At 41.3% G+C, this 16,866-nt stretch overlaps 1 protein-coding gene across 3 annotated transcripts in view; it reads right to left on the minus strand.

Moving 5' to 3' along the window:
• Positions 1-6,379: 6,379 nt before the first annotated feature.
• LOC140493827 (protein kinase C-binding protein NELL1-like) overlaps positions 6,380-16,866 on the minus strand; it is a 980,593-nt gene continuing 970,106 nt past the window's right edge. For all 3 annotated transcript variants that reach the window (XM_072592758.1, XM_072592757.1, XM_072592756.1), the window contains one exon: positions 6,380-7,296. In XM_072592758.1, the coding sequence (XP_072448859.1) occupies positions 7,246-7,296 (51 nt within the window). In that variant the 3' untranslated portion in view covers positions 6,380-7,245. The remainder of the gene's footprint in view (positions 7,297-16,866) is intronic.

A 16,866-nucleotide genomic window follows, 5' to 3' on the forward strand; every position in this document is an offset into this window, starting at 1 on the left:
AGAATAACCCAGTGGGGCACTGGGACCATGTACAATTGGATGATGAATTTGACAAGTTGCTCAGGTCTTGCTGCATTTGGACATAAATTGCTTCACTACCTGAGGAATCATGAATGATCCATAACGGCAGAGAATGGTCCATGTATGGAACGAGCTATACAAGGAAGTGGCGGAGGTTGGTACAATTACAGCATTTAAAAAGCAACTGGACAGGTAGATGAATATGAAGGGTATAGAGGGATTTGGGCCAAATGCTGGAAAATGGGACTGGGTCAGATTGGCATATCTGGTTGGTGTGGAAAAGTTGAACCGAAAATTTGTTTCCATGCTGTATGATTGTATTAGAGATGCCGGTCCAGGTGATGTGTTGTACCTGTATGATGTGGGAGCTGGTGGACCCCATAGTGACCACATCTGTAACAAATGTTGGTGGTTTGAGGAATTCCGGCTCAGAGTTGATGAACTGGAGTCTGAGCTCTGAATACTGCAACACATCAGGGAGGAGGAGAGTTGCCTGGACACTGTGTTCCAGGATGTGGTCACACACCTTAGATTAACTGCCTCAAATTCAGTCAGTGGTCAGGAACAAGCGAGGCAGGTATAGGGATCCAGGAGGTAGTGCTGAAGGAGCCTCAGCCCCTGAGCTTGGTTAACAGGTTCGAGATTCTTGCTCCCTATATGGATGAGATCAGGGCTGGAGGGAAGATGAGCAAATTGACCATAGCACAGGGATCCATTCAAGACAGGGGAGAAAAGAGAAATGTAGTTGTAATCAGGGATAGGATAGTCAGGGGAATAGACCCTGCTCTCTGCGGCCAAGATCAAAAGTCCCGAAGGATGGGTTGCCTGCTTTATACCTGGATTCAGGATCTCTCATGTGGGCTACAAAGGAACGTGGAGTGGGAGGGGAAAGATCCAACTGTTGTGGTCTGTGTAGGTACCAACGATGCAAGTAGGAAGAGGAAGAATGTTCTGCTGAGGGAATATAAGCAGCTCCGGGCTAAATTAAAAAGCAGAATCACTACTAGCATCTTGGCACAGGATCTACAAGATTAAAGTGGTAAATGTGTGGTGCAAAGAATGATGTGGGAGAAACGGGTTCAAATTCATGGGATATTGGCACCAGTACTGGGTGAGGAGGGAGCTGTTCCAATGAGATGGGTTCCACTTGAATGATGCTGGTACCAAGGTCCTCACGAATTGTATAACAAGGGCTAAGGAGAAATAATGGGGGCTGTTTCATTTGCAAGGAAACTTATGGAAAATGTTTAAGGAGGATGAGGGGCACACAGCAGAGATTATTAAAGTTTCCACAACAAGTAAAAGGGCAGAGAGCATGGAGGAGTTCAAGATTCTAACTTCAGGTATAGCAGATAAGCGAACAGCTATGAGAAAGGGGCAGTCAACGTAGGTCTAAGAGTATGGAACTTAAATGCATGTAGTATATGAAACAAGATAAATAAGCTCATGATGCAGATTGAAATTGGTAGCAACGATGTTGTGGAAACCAGAGATGTGGCTCCATGGAGATCAGGGCTGGGAATTAATATCCAAGGGTACACATCATACTGACAGAACAGGCAGATGGGCAGAAAGAACAGGAGTGCCTTATTCATAAATAATTAAATCAGTAGCAAGATGTGGTATAGAGGCGGAAGACATGAAACAGATCTGGACTTTTTTCATGACTGGAAGTGCACGCATTGGGCTTTGTAGGTCCCAGTATCCTTTCCTTGGTATGTTTTAAAGACTTAGAGTTCAGTGTGGGAGGCATAAGTGAGAAATTTGCAGATGGTTTAAATATTAACTTTTTTAATGGTGGTACATTGCAGCAAGATATTAATAGAATGGTCAGGTGAAATTCAAATCAATGAAAAGAGACACAGTGCATTTGGGGAAGACAGAGAGCAAACAGGTGGGATACAGAGAGGTGCAGAGAAACGTTAGACCTTGGAATGGATGTGCAGAGATCCCTGAAAACAGCAGGACAGGAAGATAAACCTGCTGAAAAGGTCAGGTACTTGCCTTCATTAACAGAGGCATCAAATATAAGAATGGGTAGATTCTGTGCGATCTGTGCAAAACACTAGTTAGGCTACAGCTAGAGTACTATGCATAATTCTGACCATTATTATATGCTGGGCAAGACTGAGCGAAAAGAACATACAGAGGGAATTTGCAAGAATGTAATAAAGAATTTAAGATCTCAGAGAAGATGAGATTGGCTATAGGTATGTGTACGGTTAATCGCAAGGTTAAAGTTTAAGTGAATGATAATCTTGAAATAAGTACAGTAGTTGTGCTTAATAATGTTCTCACATGGTGAGATTTTTAACCAAGGATGGCTTTGGGAATATGAATTCAGCAGTTGGGACAATGACAGCTTGTGCAATCACAGTGCTGCTTGCTACACAGATCAATGAGATAAGGGAATGGTTGAATTGCCATGGAAACTAGCAGCCTCAAGGTTGCAAGTTGAGATAACAGGGGTCAGCACAAAGCTGAGAATGATAACTATGTGCAGTAAACTATTAAGAAGTCTTTTAGGTAACTAATATCTTAATAAAATCTTTGCTTCCTTGATTCATATAGGAGTCGTTTTCACCCAGAGGAGTCTGATCCCATTGCTGCTATATCTCCGTGATCCCCACAACATTGTACCTGCCAATTTCAATTTATACGACAAGCTCATCCAGTTAGACCCCATCTACCACCCCCTGAGAAAAGGAACAGGAAGTGACCACACCACAGGAAATAGCATCACCTCAGGAAATGACATCACCAACCCAAAGAAACCCAAACATATAAATAGAAAGCAGGAATTTTCAGCAGTGCTTCACCTGAGGCCCACTGAAAATGTTACCTAGTAGGGTGACGACACGTCTGGAAATGAACCTTCCAGCTCAGTGAGCATACCTAAATCCAAAACCTGAATCTGAGCAACAAATCTTCTCAAAATTCGCTAATACTATTAGCTCATTGAGGTTTATAAAAAGGACTTGATTGAGTGGATTAAAAAGTAGCGTTTTTCTTTTAGCAGGAAGATTTAACAACCCTGGAGGGTGAAGACTTGAAGTCACTGGCAGAAGCCCTTAGAGAGGAGTTGAAGAGGTATCTTTGCACACAGAGGGAGGTGGGGTCTGGAAGGCATTGCCTGAGAGGGCAATGTAGACGTAGAAACCCTGATTGTGTTTGAAAATTACTTGGGATGTTGTAACCTATAGGGCTATGGAAGAAGAACTGGAAATTGGGTTTAGGATGGATGATTCTTTTCCTTGTGGAACAGACATGATGGGCTGAATGGTCTTCCAATACTCTATGTTTTGTGTAACATAGTTTCTGCCATCACATCAGGATTTCCCAAAGCCACATTATAGCCAATAGACATATCCCCTTATTATAGCAAGTCTGGATGTAAGAGAGGAACACTCGAGGCGACAGAGGGAGCTTGTTATGGGCCAGTGTATGGGCATGTTAACAACAGATGTTCTTTTAGCTTTTGGCATAGTTTTTGCTGCTCACCTTTTCATGGGGAACTGTCTTCACAGCCTTCAGGACAATCGTCTTTGGCAGATATGTATGACAAGGCCTTTTTAAAAAGTATTTTGTCCAATTTTCTTTTGAAAGCTTTTACTGCAACTGTTTCCATTGTCCTTTCAGGCATTGCATCTCGGCTTGGAACAACTGCATAACAAAATGTTTGTTCTGCCAGTCACCTTGCATCTGTATCTCTTTATTCATTTCTCCAGAAGAGGTTGAACAACTAAATCAAGCATTAATCCCAATTTAAAAAAAATACCCATGGAATGTGGGTATCATTGGTGTGAGACCAACACTGACTGTTCATTCTTAACTGTCTGACATATCTCCTTTAAACTTCTCCTCTTACCTTAAAGCTATGGTTGTAGTATTTGACCTTTCCACCCTCGGAATAAAAGACTCCGACCATCCACCCTGTCCATGCCTCTCAAAGTTTTATGAACTTTTATTAGGTTGACTTCAGTCTCCAATGCTCTAGCAAAACCAATCCAAGTATATTCAACCTTACCTTACACCTAACAGGCTCTCATCCAGGCACACCCTGGTCACTCTCTTTTGCACCCTCTCCAAAGCCTCCTTTTCGTGTGACGACCAAAGATGCGCTCTGTACTTCAAGTGAAGCCAAAACAGTATATTTGTTAGAGAGGGGAATATCCAAAAGGGACTCCTGCACTGCCTTCTCACCCTTACTGGTGGTCACCCATCTATCTGGCTGAACCTTTGGTGTGACCGCATCCTTGAATCTCCTCTCTACAAAACCTTCTGTATGCTCCACATTAAGTCCAACGACTGCTCCAGCTGATCCATGGGGTCTGAGAGGAGTTGCAGGTGAACGTAGTTGTCAGTGACATTAACCTCTCCTAGATCTCCTACATCTCAGAGGTGGGGTATACCACTCCACTAACTGCCATTACTACTCCTCCAGTAACTACTGGATTAAAAGAAAAGGATAGACCTTACCTTGATGCTAACTCTTCAGTGGGGCCCATCGCTGACCAAAGCCCACACATTTACCTCACCGTCAGCACTTTGGCATCATGATCCCTCTCCAAATGGCCATTCCCAAATTAGCGCAATGGTCAGACCCTCTTCCTCCTGTTGAGCACTGAGTCCTTCACAATCCCAAACTCAGTCATGGTGAACCAGCCGACCTCTCCCAGAAGCCTCCTCAGTCACTTCTCACTACTGTCCTCTGTAAATACAGCCTTCCTTCCCTTGTACCATTCAAATAAAGCATCTCTACATCCACTTAATTGTGCAGAAAGTTGGTCATCTAGCGGAAACTACTGTGTATCGACACAGCAATAATGACAGTTATCAACCTTGAAATAATTGAGTGATGATTTTATAGTGTTTAACCGAAAAACTATGAGGTTCTTTTATTGTTGGCTTATTTTTTTAGAAACCCAAAGCACACAGAAAGAATTTGCTCATATCGTGTACCTTTCCCAAACTCAGGCCTTCCTTCAGTTTACATTCACTGTCATAAAATAGGGAAAAACACATTAAATTTTCACTCAGCAAGGACACAATCACTATGGTTATTGGTTAAGAATGGAATGTTGGGGATGAATGTCTGCTGCTCTTCCTTAAATATTGTGTGATATTTTACAACAATCTGAGGAGGAAAATTGGCCATTGGTTTAGCATCATCTTAGAAGCAGTCATCTGGACAGGCCAGCACCCTCTGTTTTTCGGTTAGCCTATCTATGTAATCACTCTCTAACTTTGGGTTATTGTGACTCAGAAATGAAGACACTACTGCTGAGCAATGCCAAAACTAATAGATTTTTAAAAAGATATTTCAAACCATTTTGTTCTTTTACATTAAATTATAGTAATTGTGACTCATAAGTGTTATTAAGCTTTGATTGTTTTTGCTACTGTATAATTATAGGGAGTTGGAATAAGACTCCCTGAAATGAAATTATTTATTCCTTAATACTTACATTAAAGTAATTTTTTAATGTGTGTTCAGTTGCAAATTTTGATAATGAAATGATACCATGGGGGTGAATTTCTATAAGGATGTCCCAATCTCCTGGTACATTGGCAAGGTGGCTCAGTGGTTAGCACTGCTGCCTCACAGTAGCAGGGACCCAGGTTCAATTCCAGCCTCGGGCGACTGTCTGTGTGGAATTTGCACGTGTCTGTGTGGGTTTGCTCCAGTTTCCTCCCACAGTTTAAAGATGTGCAAGTCAGGTGGATTGGTCAGAGGGAAATGGGCTTGGGTGGGTTACTCTTTGGAGGGCTGGTGTGGACTTGTGGGACCGAAGGGCCTGTTTCCACACTGTACGGAATCTAATCTAATCATTAGTGTAAATGTCCATTATTAGTTCAATTCAGAAGTCACACAACACCAGGTTGTAGTCACTACACCTGACGAAGCAGCAGCACTCTGAAAGCTTGTGATTTCAAATTAACCTGTTGGCCTATAACCTGGTGTCATGTGACTTCTGACTTTGTCCACCCCAGTCCCACACTGGCACCTCCACATCATTATTAGTCAGTTATGTCTTTCCTTGGGGAAGGGGAGGTGGTCACAGAGTGGGATGGAAACAAGGGGGTCATTTCTGCCTACTTCACCCAAGAAAAACCCCCATGGAGCATTTCTTGTCATATCTTAGATAGCGATTGCCCTTCAGTTTTTCTGGTATTTTGTAACTGGATTGTCAAATCAATTAAGGAAGGTTTAAGTAAATCAAGGTAAAATGCTTAATCTGCGAAAATATGAGATTATGCATCAAAATACCTTTAGACCTTGCAATGATCAAAAAGGCTCCAACAGCAGAAGAATGTTTGTACAAAAAAAACAACTTGAAGAATTCAGGTTACTGTTAAAAATTGAACAGTTTTTAGTCAATTATTTAATTCTGATTTGGTGTTTCTGCAGAATACAACAACAGCGTGCTTTTTATGTCATATCTTACTATTAGCCTTTTCACAAGAGAGACCAACTAGCATTTTGAACGCGTCCTACCTTTCAATTGTGTTAAAAGACAGTCTATCTTCAGCTTGGTTGTGCAGCTGCAGCTTATTCTACCTTTTAAGAGCAGTGGAACTCAAAGTCTTTCAAATATTTGCCATTGTATTTTTGCTTTCAAAGTTAAAAATGTAAAATTGTTACATTGCAAGCATTCTGGGTTCTCATGTCTGCAAAACAAAAATACAATTTAAATGCATGCTCCATAGTTTTCTAATTGAGGCTATGCAACTTTTGTTTTCGTTATGTTCAGCCTTGGAGTTAGATTGAAGATGATTCGTGGAGTTGCTTGACAGAGAGATGCATGAATTTTAAAAGCAGCAAAGGACATTGGGTACTCAAAGGACTAATACACACAATATTACAGATAATCAATTTACTTAAAAACAGAACAACAGATTTAGACAGATATTTAACTGTAAAGTCAGATAAAACAATCCAGTTTTCCACTTACAGCTACCAAAATGCTGTAAAAAAAAGGACTGTTGAAGTGTTGTTTTCTGACAGAAAGGTAATGGAAGCTCCAAATCTTGAGTTGAAAGTGAAAAATTTTGAACTGGACAGCCACAAAAGTGCAGGGTAGTTCAACGACACAAAACTCTTGGAAATCTTGCTCCATTTGGTAGCTTTTGGTTCCACAATGTGAGGGCCTTCTTGGATGTACATTGCAGTGACGACCTGCACCATCCGTACAGGACGTTGACCAGTCCGCAGGAAGAGCATTAGTTGTTGTAGAGGCAGTCCACATCAACTGAACAGCAAATGTTCCCATTCTGGAAAGGAAAAGAAAATTTCACATTCTCCACGCAAAAGCTAAAGGAAAACCTTCATCCAACCAAACACTACCCTTCCATTTCACTACTGGTTGTGAAAGGCATTTTGAAATGTTTTATAGAAGAACATGTGTGGATTATAAATATTACTACTGAGCGAGGCAATAAATTATTTCCTGGGCCTCCTCCACTGCCAAATCAGTCACCCACCAACTGGAGGAAGGACACCTCATCTTCTGCCTCTGGACCCTACAACCACATGGCATCCACATCAACTTCACCAGTTTCAAAATCTTCCTACCCCCCCCACCCCATCCCAGATCCAACCCTCCAACTCAGTGCAGTCCTCTTAATCTGTCCTATCTGTCCATCTTCCTTGCCACCAATCTGCTCCATCTTCCCCTCCAACCTATCATAATTAAGCCCCACCTGCATCCATCTATTGGTCTCCTAGCCACCTTCCCCTCAGCCCCACCCCCATCCCCCTACTTATCTATCAGCCCCCTTCCACCCCACTAAATCCTGATGAAGACTTATGCCTGAAATGTCAACTCTCCTGCTCCTTAGATGCTGCCTGACCTGCTATGCTTTTCCAACGTTACACTTTTGGCTCTGACTTCCAGCACCTGCCGTCCCCACTTTCTCCTAATAAATTGTACAATAACAAAGAACTGAAAAGTTGGGTCTAATATCTATTTATATTTGTAAATTATTTTTATTATGTAAGGAAGCTCTAAAGTAATGGAAACGTCAAACATTGAAGAGGACATTGGGACATTGAGGAATGACAGCCTATTTTACACATTGTCTGATTCTCATTATTGCATTGGAAGATGGAACTTGTGCTGCTGACTCACTATTTTCTGCTTGCTCTTAGTCAAGACCAGTTTGAATCCCATTGTTCCCTTTGTGAACAAACTGGAGAGATTTTTGCACTTAAATGAATCTGGATAGTTTACATGCAGGTCAGAAATAACCAGGTTTTAAGAGTTTCTCATTTACGAGAATCCTCCCACAGACTAACAACCCAAAAGCAATCCATCCAGACTCTTTCAAAATTCAGAAACACACTTCAGCTTAACATAAAATAACTGTCTGGCAAGATAAGTGAAAGGAGCAGGAAATAAACTTGCATAATTTATTGCTAATGTTCAGTTCTTGTTAAAGTCTGCTGCATATTACTAACATTGGTTAAAAATTATTATTTTCATAATATCTTTTAAATATCACATTACAGTAATATCTTTCCGTATTTTATCTAAACTCATATATATAGATTAGTAATAACATTCAGAATTATTACAGCAATAAGAAGCCTGATCAATTTGTTGTCAGGTGTAATGAATTCTATTTATCATGAACAAATTGTTTGTGACTCAACATTGTGCACCTATCACTAAACTTTATTATTCGTGGAAAAAAACTTTCTCGTCATAGCGTCATAGAGATGTATAGCACGGAAACAAACCCTTCGGTCCAACTCGTCCATGCCAACCAGATATCCCAACCCAATCTAGTCCCACCTGCCAGCACCTGGCGCATATCCCTCCAAACCCTTCCTATTCATATACCCATCCAAATGCCTCTTAAATGTTGCAATTGTACCAGCCTCCACCACTTCCTCTGGCAGCCCATCCCATACATGTACCACCTTCTGTGTGAAAAAGCTGCCTCTTGGGTCTCTTTTATATCTTTCCCCTCTCACCCTAAACCTATGCCCTCTCGTTCTGGACTCCCCCATCACAGGGAAAGACTTTGTCTATTTATCCTATCCATGCCCTTCATAATTTTGTAAATCTCTATAAGGTCACCTCTCAGCCTCCGATGATCCAGGGAAAACAGACCCAGCCTGTTCAGCCTCTCCCTGTAGCTCAAATCCTCCAACTCTTGCAACATCCTTGTAAGTCTTTTCTGAACCCTTTCAAATTTCACAACATCTTTCCGATAGGAAGGAGACCAGAATTGCACACAATATTCCAAATTTGGAATATGACCTCCCAACTCTTGTACTCAATGCTCTGACCAATAAAGGAAAGCATACAAAACACCTTCTTCCTATCTACCTGCGACTCCACTTTCAAGGAGCTATGAACCTCCGCTCCAAGGTCTCTTTGTTCAGCAACATTGCCCAGGACCTTACCATTAAGTGTATAAGTCCTGCTAGGAATTGCTTTCCCAAAATGCGGCACCTCATATTTATCTAAATTAAACTCCATCTGCCTCTTCTTAGCCCATTGGCCCATCTGATCAAGATCCCTTTGTAGTCTGAGGTAACCTTCTTCACTGGCCCCTAAACCTCCAATTTTGGTGTCATCTGCAAGCTTACTAACTGTACCTCTTATGCTCACATCCAAATCATTTATGTAAATGATGAAAAGTAGTGGATCCAGCACTGATCCTTGTGGAACTCCACTGGTCACAGGCCTCCAGTCTGAAAAACAACCCTCCATCACCACCCTCTCTCTTCTACCTTTGAGCCAGTTCTGTATCCAAGTGGCTAGTTCTCCCTGTATTCCGTGAGATCTAACCTTGCTAATCAGTCTCCCATGGAGAACCTTGTCGAACGCCTTACTGAAGTCCATATAGATCACATCTACCAATCTGCCCTTATCAATCCTCTTCGTTACTTCTTCAAAAAACTCAATCAAGTTTGTGAGACATGATTTCCCACGCACAAAGCCATGTTGACTATCCCTAATCAGTCAAGTCATATAAACTCACAGAGGTGTACTGATATTTGAATGTAATCAGTACCTTTAGTCCTACTGTACTTTATGTTATTATGTACATCTTTACATTCTTCCTTGTCTTGCTTGATATAGCAATGAATGGGTTATGGGGAGAAGGCAGGAGAATAGGGTTGAGAAAATATCAGCCACGATCAAATGGCAGATTAGATGCAATGAGTTGAATGGCCTAATTTTTCTCCTATGTTTTATGGTTTTTCACAGCCATCCCTCTTATCCCAAATTGTCCATTCCTTCCACCTCACTCACAACATCTCTATCCCATCCCACCCGTCTTCCAAACTAATGCTACTTCGATTTCTACCCTCCAACACTGTACCATGATATATCTCTGTGCCATCTTTCCTTCTATTCTCTTCTCCCATGCTGTTATCTCTGTACAAAACACATCACAAACACACTCCCACTTCTCCCTCACTTACAGGGGAGCGTCTGTTGATGAGGTAGACCCCAGTTGGTTACTTGGATATTTTAAAACATCAGCATGTCCCCGAAGGGGGATGAACAAAAAAACACTACAAAATGGTTAATGATAACTTATGAAAAGTGAACAGAGACTGTTCCATGTAAGGACTGCAGATGCTGGGAGTCAGAGTTGATAAAATGTGGTGCTGGAAAAACACAGCAGGTCAGGCAGCATTGGAGGAGCAGACAAGCTGACATTTCAGGTCACGGCCCAGTGACATTCCGGCTCCTCCGATGCTGTCCGATCTACTGTGTTTTTCCAGAAACTACTCCAAATTTGTTTCAGATTTCCGCAGTGTGATCCCTTTAATTAATACAGGAGATGTACGCTACAGATTGTGCAAAGATAACATTCATAGAATCCCTACAGCGTGGAAACAGACCCTTCGGCCCAACAAGACCACACAAACTCTTCAAAGAGCATCCCACCCAGACCCGTTCCCTTACTCTATACTTATCTGAGATTAATACACCGAAACTACACATCCCTGAACACCATGGGCAATTTAGCATGGCCAATCCACCTAACCTGCACATCTTTGGATTGTGGGAAGAAAGCACAGCACCCGCAGGAAACCCACACAGACACAGGGAAAATGTGCAAACTCCACACAGACAGTCACCCGAGGGTGGGATCAGACCCAGGTCCCTGGCACTGTGAGGCAGCAGAGCTAACCACTGAGCCACTGTGCCATCCTAATGTACCAGGTATAATTGGAGAGGCTGGAGATCCCTCCACGAGAAAAGAGAAGGCAAAGGGATAGCTGCATAAGAGATTTTTTTTTTAATTTGCAAAGGAGTTTGCTAGGATAGAGGTGGAGAAGATGACCGCCCCTTGAAAAGTCCAGATCAAAGAGGCTACAAATATGTGATAGTCACAAATGAATAAGGAATTCAAGGGGTATTTTATTCTGATAGCATCAGGAATGTGACATATCACATGGAGCAGTTAAGGTAGTTTTGTATATAGAACTCCCTACAGTGTGGAAACAGGCCCTTCAGCTCAACAAGTCCACATTGACCCTCTGAAGATTAACCCACCTAGACCCATTCCCCGATCCTTTTATCCTATATTTACCTCTGACTAGTGCACCGATAGGCAATTTAGCGTGGCCAATTCACCTGACATGCACATCTTTGGACTTTGGGAGGAAACCCACGCAGACACAGGGAGAATATGCAAACTCCACACAGAGGGTTGCCCAAAGCTGGAATCGAAGCCAGGTCCCTGGTGCTGTTAATCACTGTGCCACCCTATCACCCTCAGTTTTAAATCTGAGATTGATCATTTTTTTGTTCAGCAAATGTATTAAGATTAGATTCCCTACAGTGTGGAAACAGGCCCTTCAGCCCAACAAGTCCACACCGACCCACCGCAGCGCAACCCACCCAGACCCATTCCCCTACATTTACCCCTTTACCTAACACTACGGGCAATTTAGCAGGGCCAATTCACCTAACCTGCACATCTTTGGACTGTGGGAGGAAACCAGAGCACCTGGAGGAAACCCACGCAGACACGGGGAGAATGTGCAAACTCCACACAGAGAGTTGCCTGAGTTAGGAATTGAACCCAGGTCTCTGGCACTGTGAGGCAGTAGTGCTAACCACTGTGCCACCGTGCCGCCCTAAGGGAAATGGGCCAAAGGCAGGTATATGGAGTTAGGCCACAGATCAGCCATGATCTCATTGAATTGGATTGAATTGAATTTATTGTCATATGTACTGAGGCACAGAGTTAAATAGCACAGATAAGTAAGTAATAGGTAAACAGCGGCAAAAACAAAAACACAGGTACAGGCGAATGTTAAGAGTTTGTGAGTCCATTGAATGGTGGAACAGGCTTGAGGGGCTGAATGGTCTTCTCATATTCCTATGTTCATATGTGAATAGCACTGATGCAATTACAAGGAAGCTAAATTGCTACAGGAAAGACAGTGAGATTAGTCAAATTCACAGTAGTCTTGAGTGCAACATAAAGAGCTGAAAAGAGCATTTGGGTAAAAATGCTTCAGTGCTTGTACTGAAGTGCTTGAACAGTATGTTCAATACTGTTCTGTGGTTGTATATATTAATTTTAGTCATATAAACTTGACAAATCAAATTGAGAAAGATAATTATGAGGGTTAATTCGTAAATACATTCAAGATGATTTCTTGGATCAACAATTTCTTCAAATGACCAAGGAACAATCTATTTTTAGATCTGGTAGTTTGTACTGAGACAGTATTAATAATGATCTCATTACAAAGATTCTTGAAGGAAGAGTTCTCATAAAATCAGAGAAAATCACATTCAGTTTGACAGTCAGAAGTGTGGGTCGAAAACTAATGCCTTAGATGTAAACATAGGCAGTAACAAAGGTTATACTGGGAGAATAGGTGACAAAAAATGTCAGATATTACGTTGATGCTTCGTTACTCTCAATAAATATATATTAAGTGGAAAAGAAAATGAAAAACAAGCCATCCGTGACAATAAATTAAAGATAATACTAAATTTAGAGAAAAAGAATAAAATGCTGTGACGATTCGTAAGAGAAGATTCGAAACGTTTCAGAGGCCAGCAAAAAATGATTTTGAAAATAAAACGAAAAGATAGAATATGAGTGTTAATGAGCAAATAATTTGAAAACAGGTTGCAGAAACATTTATCAATACATAAAAAGGAAAAAAGTAGCTTAGGTAATTGCTGTTCCCTTAGAAAGTGAGATTGGGGAATTATAATGAGAATCAAATATATAGCAAAGACTTTGAACAAGTCGACACCAGGTTCTCGTCCAACAGGCTTATTTGAAATCACAATCTTTCTCAGAGCTGCCCCTTCATCAGGTGAAGTAAAGGGAAGCATGCAGGTGTGGAATTTATCGGCAGAGTTCAAATGATCATACAAAAGATTTTTTGATCATTCTGCCTATAAATGTTGTGCCTGCATGCTTCCCTTCACTTCACCTAATGAAGGGGCAGCTCTCAGAAAGATTGTGATTTCAAGTAAACCATTCGGACGATAACCTGGTGTTGTGTGACTTCTGACCTTATCCACTCAATCCAACACTGGCATGTCCACATCATTTGAACAAGTACTGCATATCTATCGTCACTCTCAAAGTACTAAAAGCAGCCCGAGATTAGTTGAATATCAAGGAGTAAGATGTTAGAATATTGAACAGCCACTATAAGCAGAGAAGTAACAGGAAAAATAATCAGACCTCTGCCCTGCACCTATTTTCCTTTGCAAGTCCTCATTTACTCATGACAACTTGTGTTCCCAAGTATCTTTGTGTTGTTAATAAATCTGGCGACAATATATTTAGTCCTTTCATCTGAGTTGTTCATACAAATTGTAAATACTTGAGGCCGTAGAATATTAAATGAAGAATATTCTACATTTCTAGCTGAATATATGATGCATAGAGTTATAGAATCCTACAGCACAGAGACAGGCCCTTCAATTCAAACTGGTCCATGCCGACCAAAATGTCCATCTATACTAACTCAATTTCCCTGCACTTGGCCCATATCCTTCTCATCCTTTCCAATCCATATACTTGTCCAATTGCCCTTTAAATATTGTTAATGTACCTGCCTCAACTACTTCCACTAGCAGCTCATTCCATATGCGTACCACCCTCTGTGTGAAAATGTTGCCCCTTAGCTTCCCTTTCATTCTTTCCCCTCAAACCTTAAACTGATGCCCTCTAGTCCGCAATTCCCCAACCCTGGGAAAAGGCTAAATGCATTCAGCCTATCCATGTCTTTCATGATCTTAGACATTTCTAAGCAGTCCCCCCTCAGTCTCTTTATGTTCTAAAGATAAAAGTCATAGCTTGTCCAACCTCTCCCTATAACTGTTGAGTCCTGGTAACATCCTTGCAAATTTCTTCTGCACTCTTTCCAGTTTAATAACATCCTTCCTATAACAAGGTGACCAAAACTGAACACAATACTTCAAGTACAGCCTTGCCAACATCCTATATAACTGCAATTTAACTTCCCAACTGGTATTATCTTCAACAATTCCTTGGATCCAGTTCCTAGTGGATTGGAGAGTGACGATTCAAAAAAGTCAAGGGATGGAAAACAGAAACCACAATCCAGTTTGCCAAACAGCTGCCACTGACAAAATGTTGGAATCCATCATTAAGGAAGGATGTTTAAAAAAATATTTACAACAAAAGCAAGTAGAGCCAACGTGGTTTGATGAAAGGAAAGCTTCATTTGACAAATTTATTCACGTTCTTTGAAGCTGTAACATGCTCACTGGATAAAGGTGAACCAGTGTTTGCATTTCAGTAAACATTCAAGAATGTGCAACATGAAAAGCAAAATGAGACCTCCTAGTGTTGGAGCTAATACAGTGGCATCAGGTGAGTTTGGATAATTGAGGGGAAACAGAGGATCCAGTAATTTTCAGTTTAGAAAATTACAATATTGCCAAAGGGACTGAAGCTTGACCCTCAACCATTGACAATCTATAGGAAAAACAATGACTGCAGATGCTGGAAATCAGATTCTGGATTAGTGGTGCTGGAGAAGCACAGCAGTTCAGGTAGTATCCTCGGATGCTGCCTGAACTGCTGTGCTCTTCCAGCACCACTAATCCAGACATTGACAATCTATGTTAGTGGATGAGATAAATGGACTAAATGTAAAGTATAATAGCTGAATTTGTTAACAATGCAAAAATACTTGGGAACGCAAGTTGTGAGAAGGAAATGAAGGCTTGCAAAGAAACATAGATCAGTTAGTAAATGAACAAAAATTTAGCAGGTCGTGTACAATGTGAGAAAATATGAGGTGAGCCACTTTGGGAGGAATAGAGGAGTTGAAAGTTGAATATCATTTAAATAGAGTTAAAAATCACAAAACACCAGGCTATAGTCCAACAGGTTTAATTGGAAGCACTAGCTTTTGGAACATGAAGGAGCATCGCTCCGAAAGCTAGTGCTTCCAATTAAACCTGTTGGACTATAACTTGGCATTGTGTGACTTTTAACTTTGGACACCACAGTCCAACACCGGCACTTCCAAATCATTTAAATAGAGATTACAGAACATTCTGAAGAAGTCATATCAAATTTGAAAGTTAACTCTGTTCCTCTCCTTCTACAGATGGTCTTAGGCCTACGGAGTTTCTCCATTATTCTCTGTGTTTATTTCAGATTTCCAGCTATGTTGCTTTTATTTCAGAATACTGTGTTATTGTGTGATCTGGGAGCAATTATAAATGGAAACTGCATGTTAACTTGCAGGGACGTAAAGTAAATGGAAGGCAAATGGAATTTTGGCTTTTTGTATGAGATATTGGAAATAGGGCTCATGCCCAAAACGTTGACTCTCCTGCTCCTCAGGTGCTGCCTGACCTGCTGTGCTTTTCTAGGGCTTTTTGACTCTGACTCTCCAGCATCTGCAGTCCTCACTTTCTCCCAGTATAAAAACTGGTAAGTCTTGTTACAAATGTACAAGATTTTGGTGATACCAGATCTTTTTTGTAGAGACAGGTGGACTTGCATTGGAAAATCAGCAAAGATTGATTGGATTGATTCCTGGAAGGAAGGGATGATGTTACGAGAAAGAGTTGACCAGATTGTGCCTATAAATGGGTTTAGAAAATTCAGAGGTGTTCTTATGGAAACTTCAGGTTCTGAAGTGACTGATGGCTGAATCTGATATATGTTTGAACCAGAATGGACAGAAGGTGAGGTCAGATCAGGTCATGATCTTATTAATTGGCAGAGCAAGTTGGAGCCCTATTCATGCCCTACATCTTATGTTTTTACCAAAAATTGCTATTTCCTTCTGTTCTTGGAATGTGGGCATCACTGGCTAGGCCAGCATTTACTGCCCATCCCTACAATTGAGGCACTGGTGAGACCACTGGCCAGCCACATTACTGTGTGCCTTGTGTTACACGTTGCCCAATCCAGGTGAAGATAGCAGATTTTCTTCCCAAAAGGGACATGACTGAACAATGGCTCCCCATGGTCACAATTAGGCGAGCATTTACTTCAGATTTTATTAAGTTCAAATGTCACTGCTTACCATAGTGCGATTCAAACCCATTATCTCTAAGTTAAAAACTTTAAGAACTGCAAATGCTGTAAATGAGAACCAAAAATAAGGGTTGCTGAAAAAGCTCCACAGGTCTGGCAGCATCTGGAGAGAGAACTGAGGAAGGGTCACTCTGTCTCAGAAACCAAAAATACCAAAGGAGCACACTGAAGCGACCAATAATAAGGGTTATGGAACCAAGGCAGGTAGATGAAGTTGAAATATCGATCAGCCATGTATCAGCTGCCCTTGTCCTTCTAGATGAAACTGGTCATGGGTGTGGAAGGTACTGCCTGGGAATCTTGGGA

Source organism: Chiloscyllium punctatum, chromosome 22 (assembly GCF_047496795.1).
Source record: "Chiloscyllium punctatum isolate Juve2018m chromosome 22, sChiPun1.3, whole genome shotgun sequence".
Classification (NCBI taxonomy): Eukaryota; Metazoa; Chordata; class Chondrichthyes; order Orectolobiformes; family Hemiscylliidae; genus Chiloscyllium; species Chiloscyllium punctatum.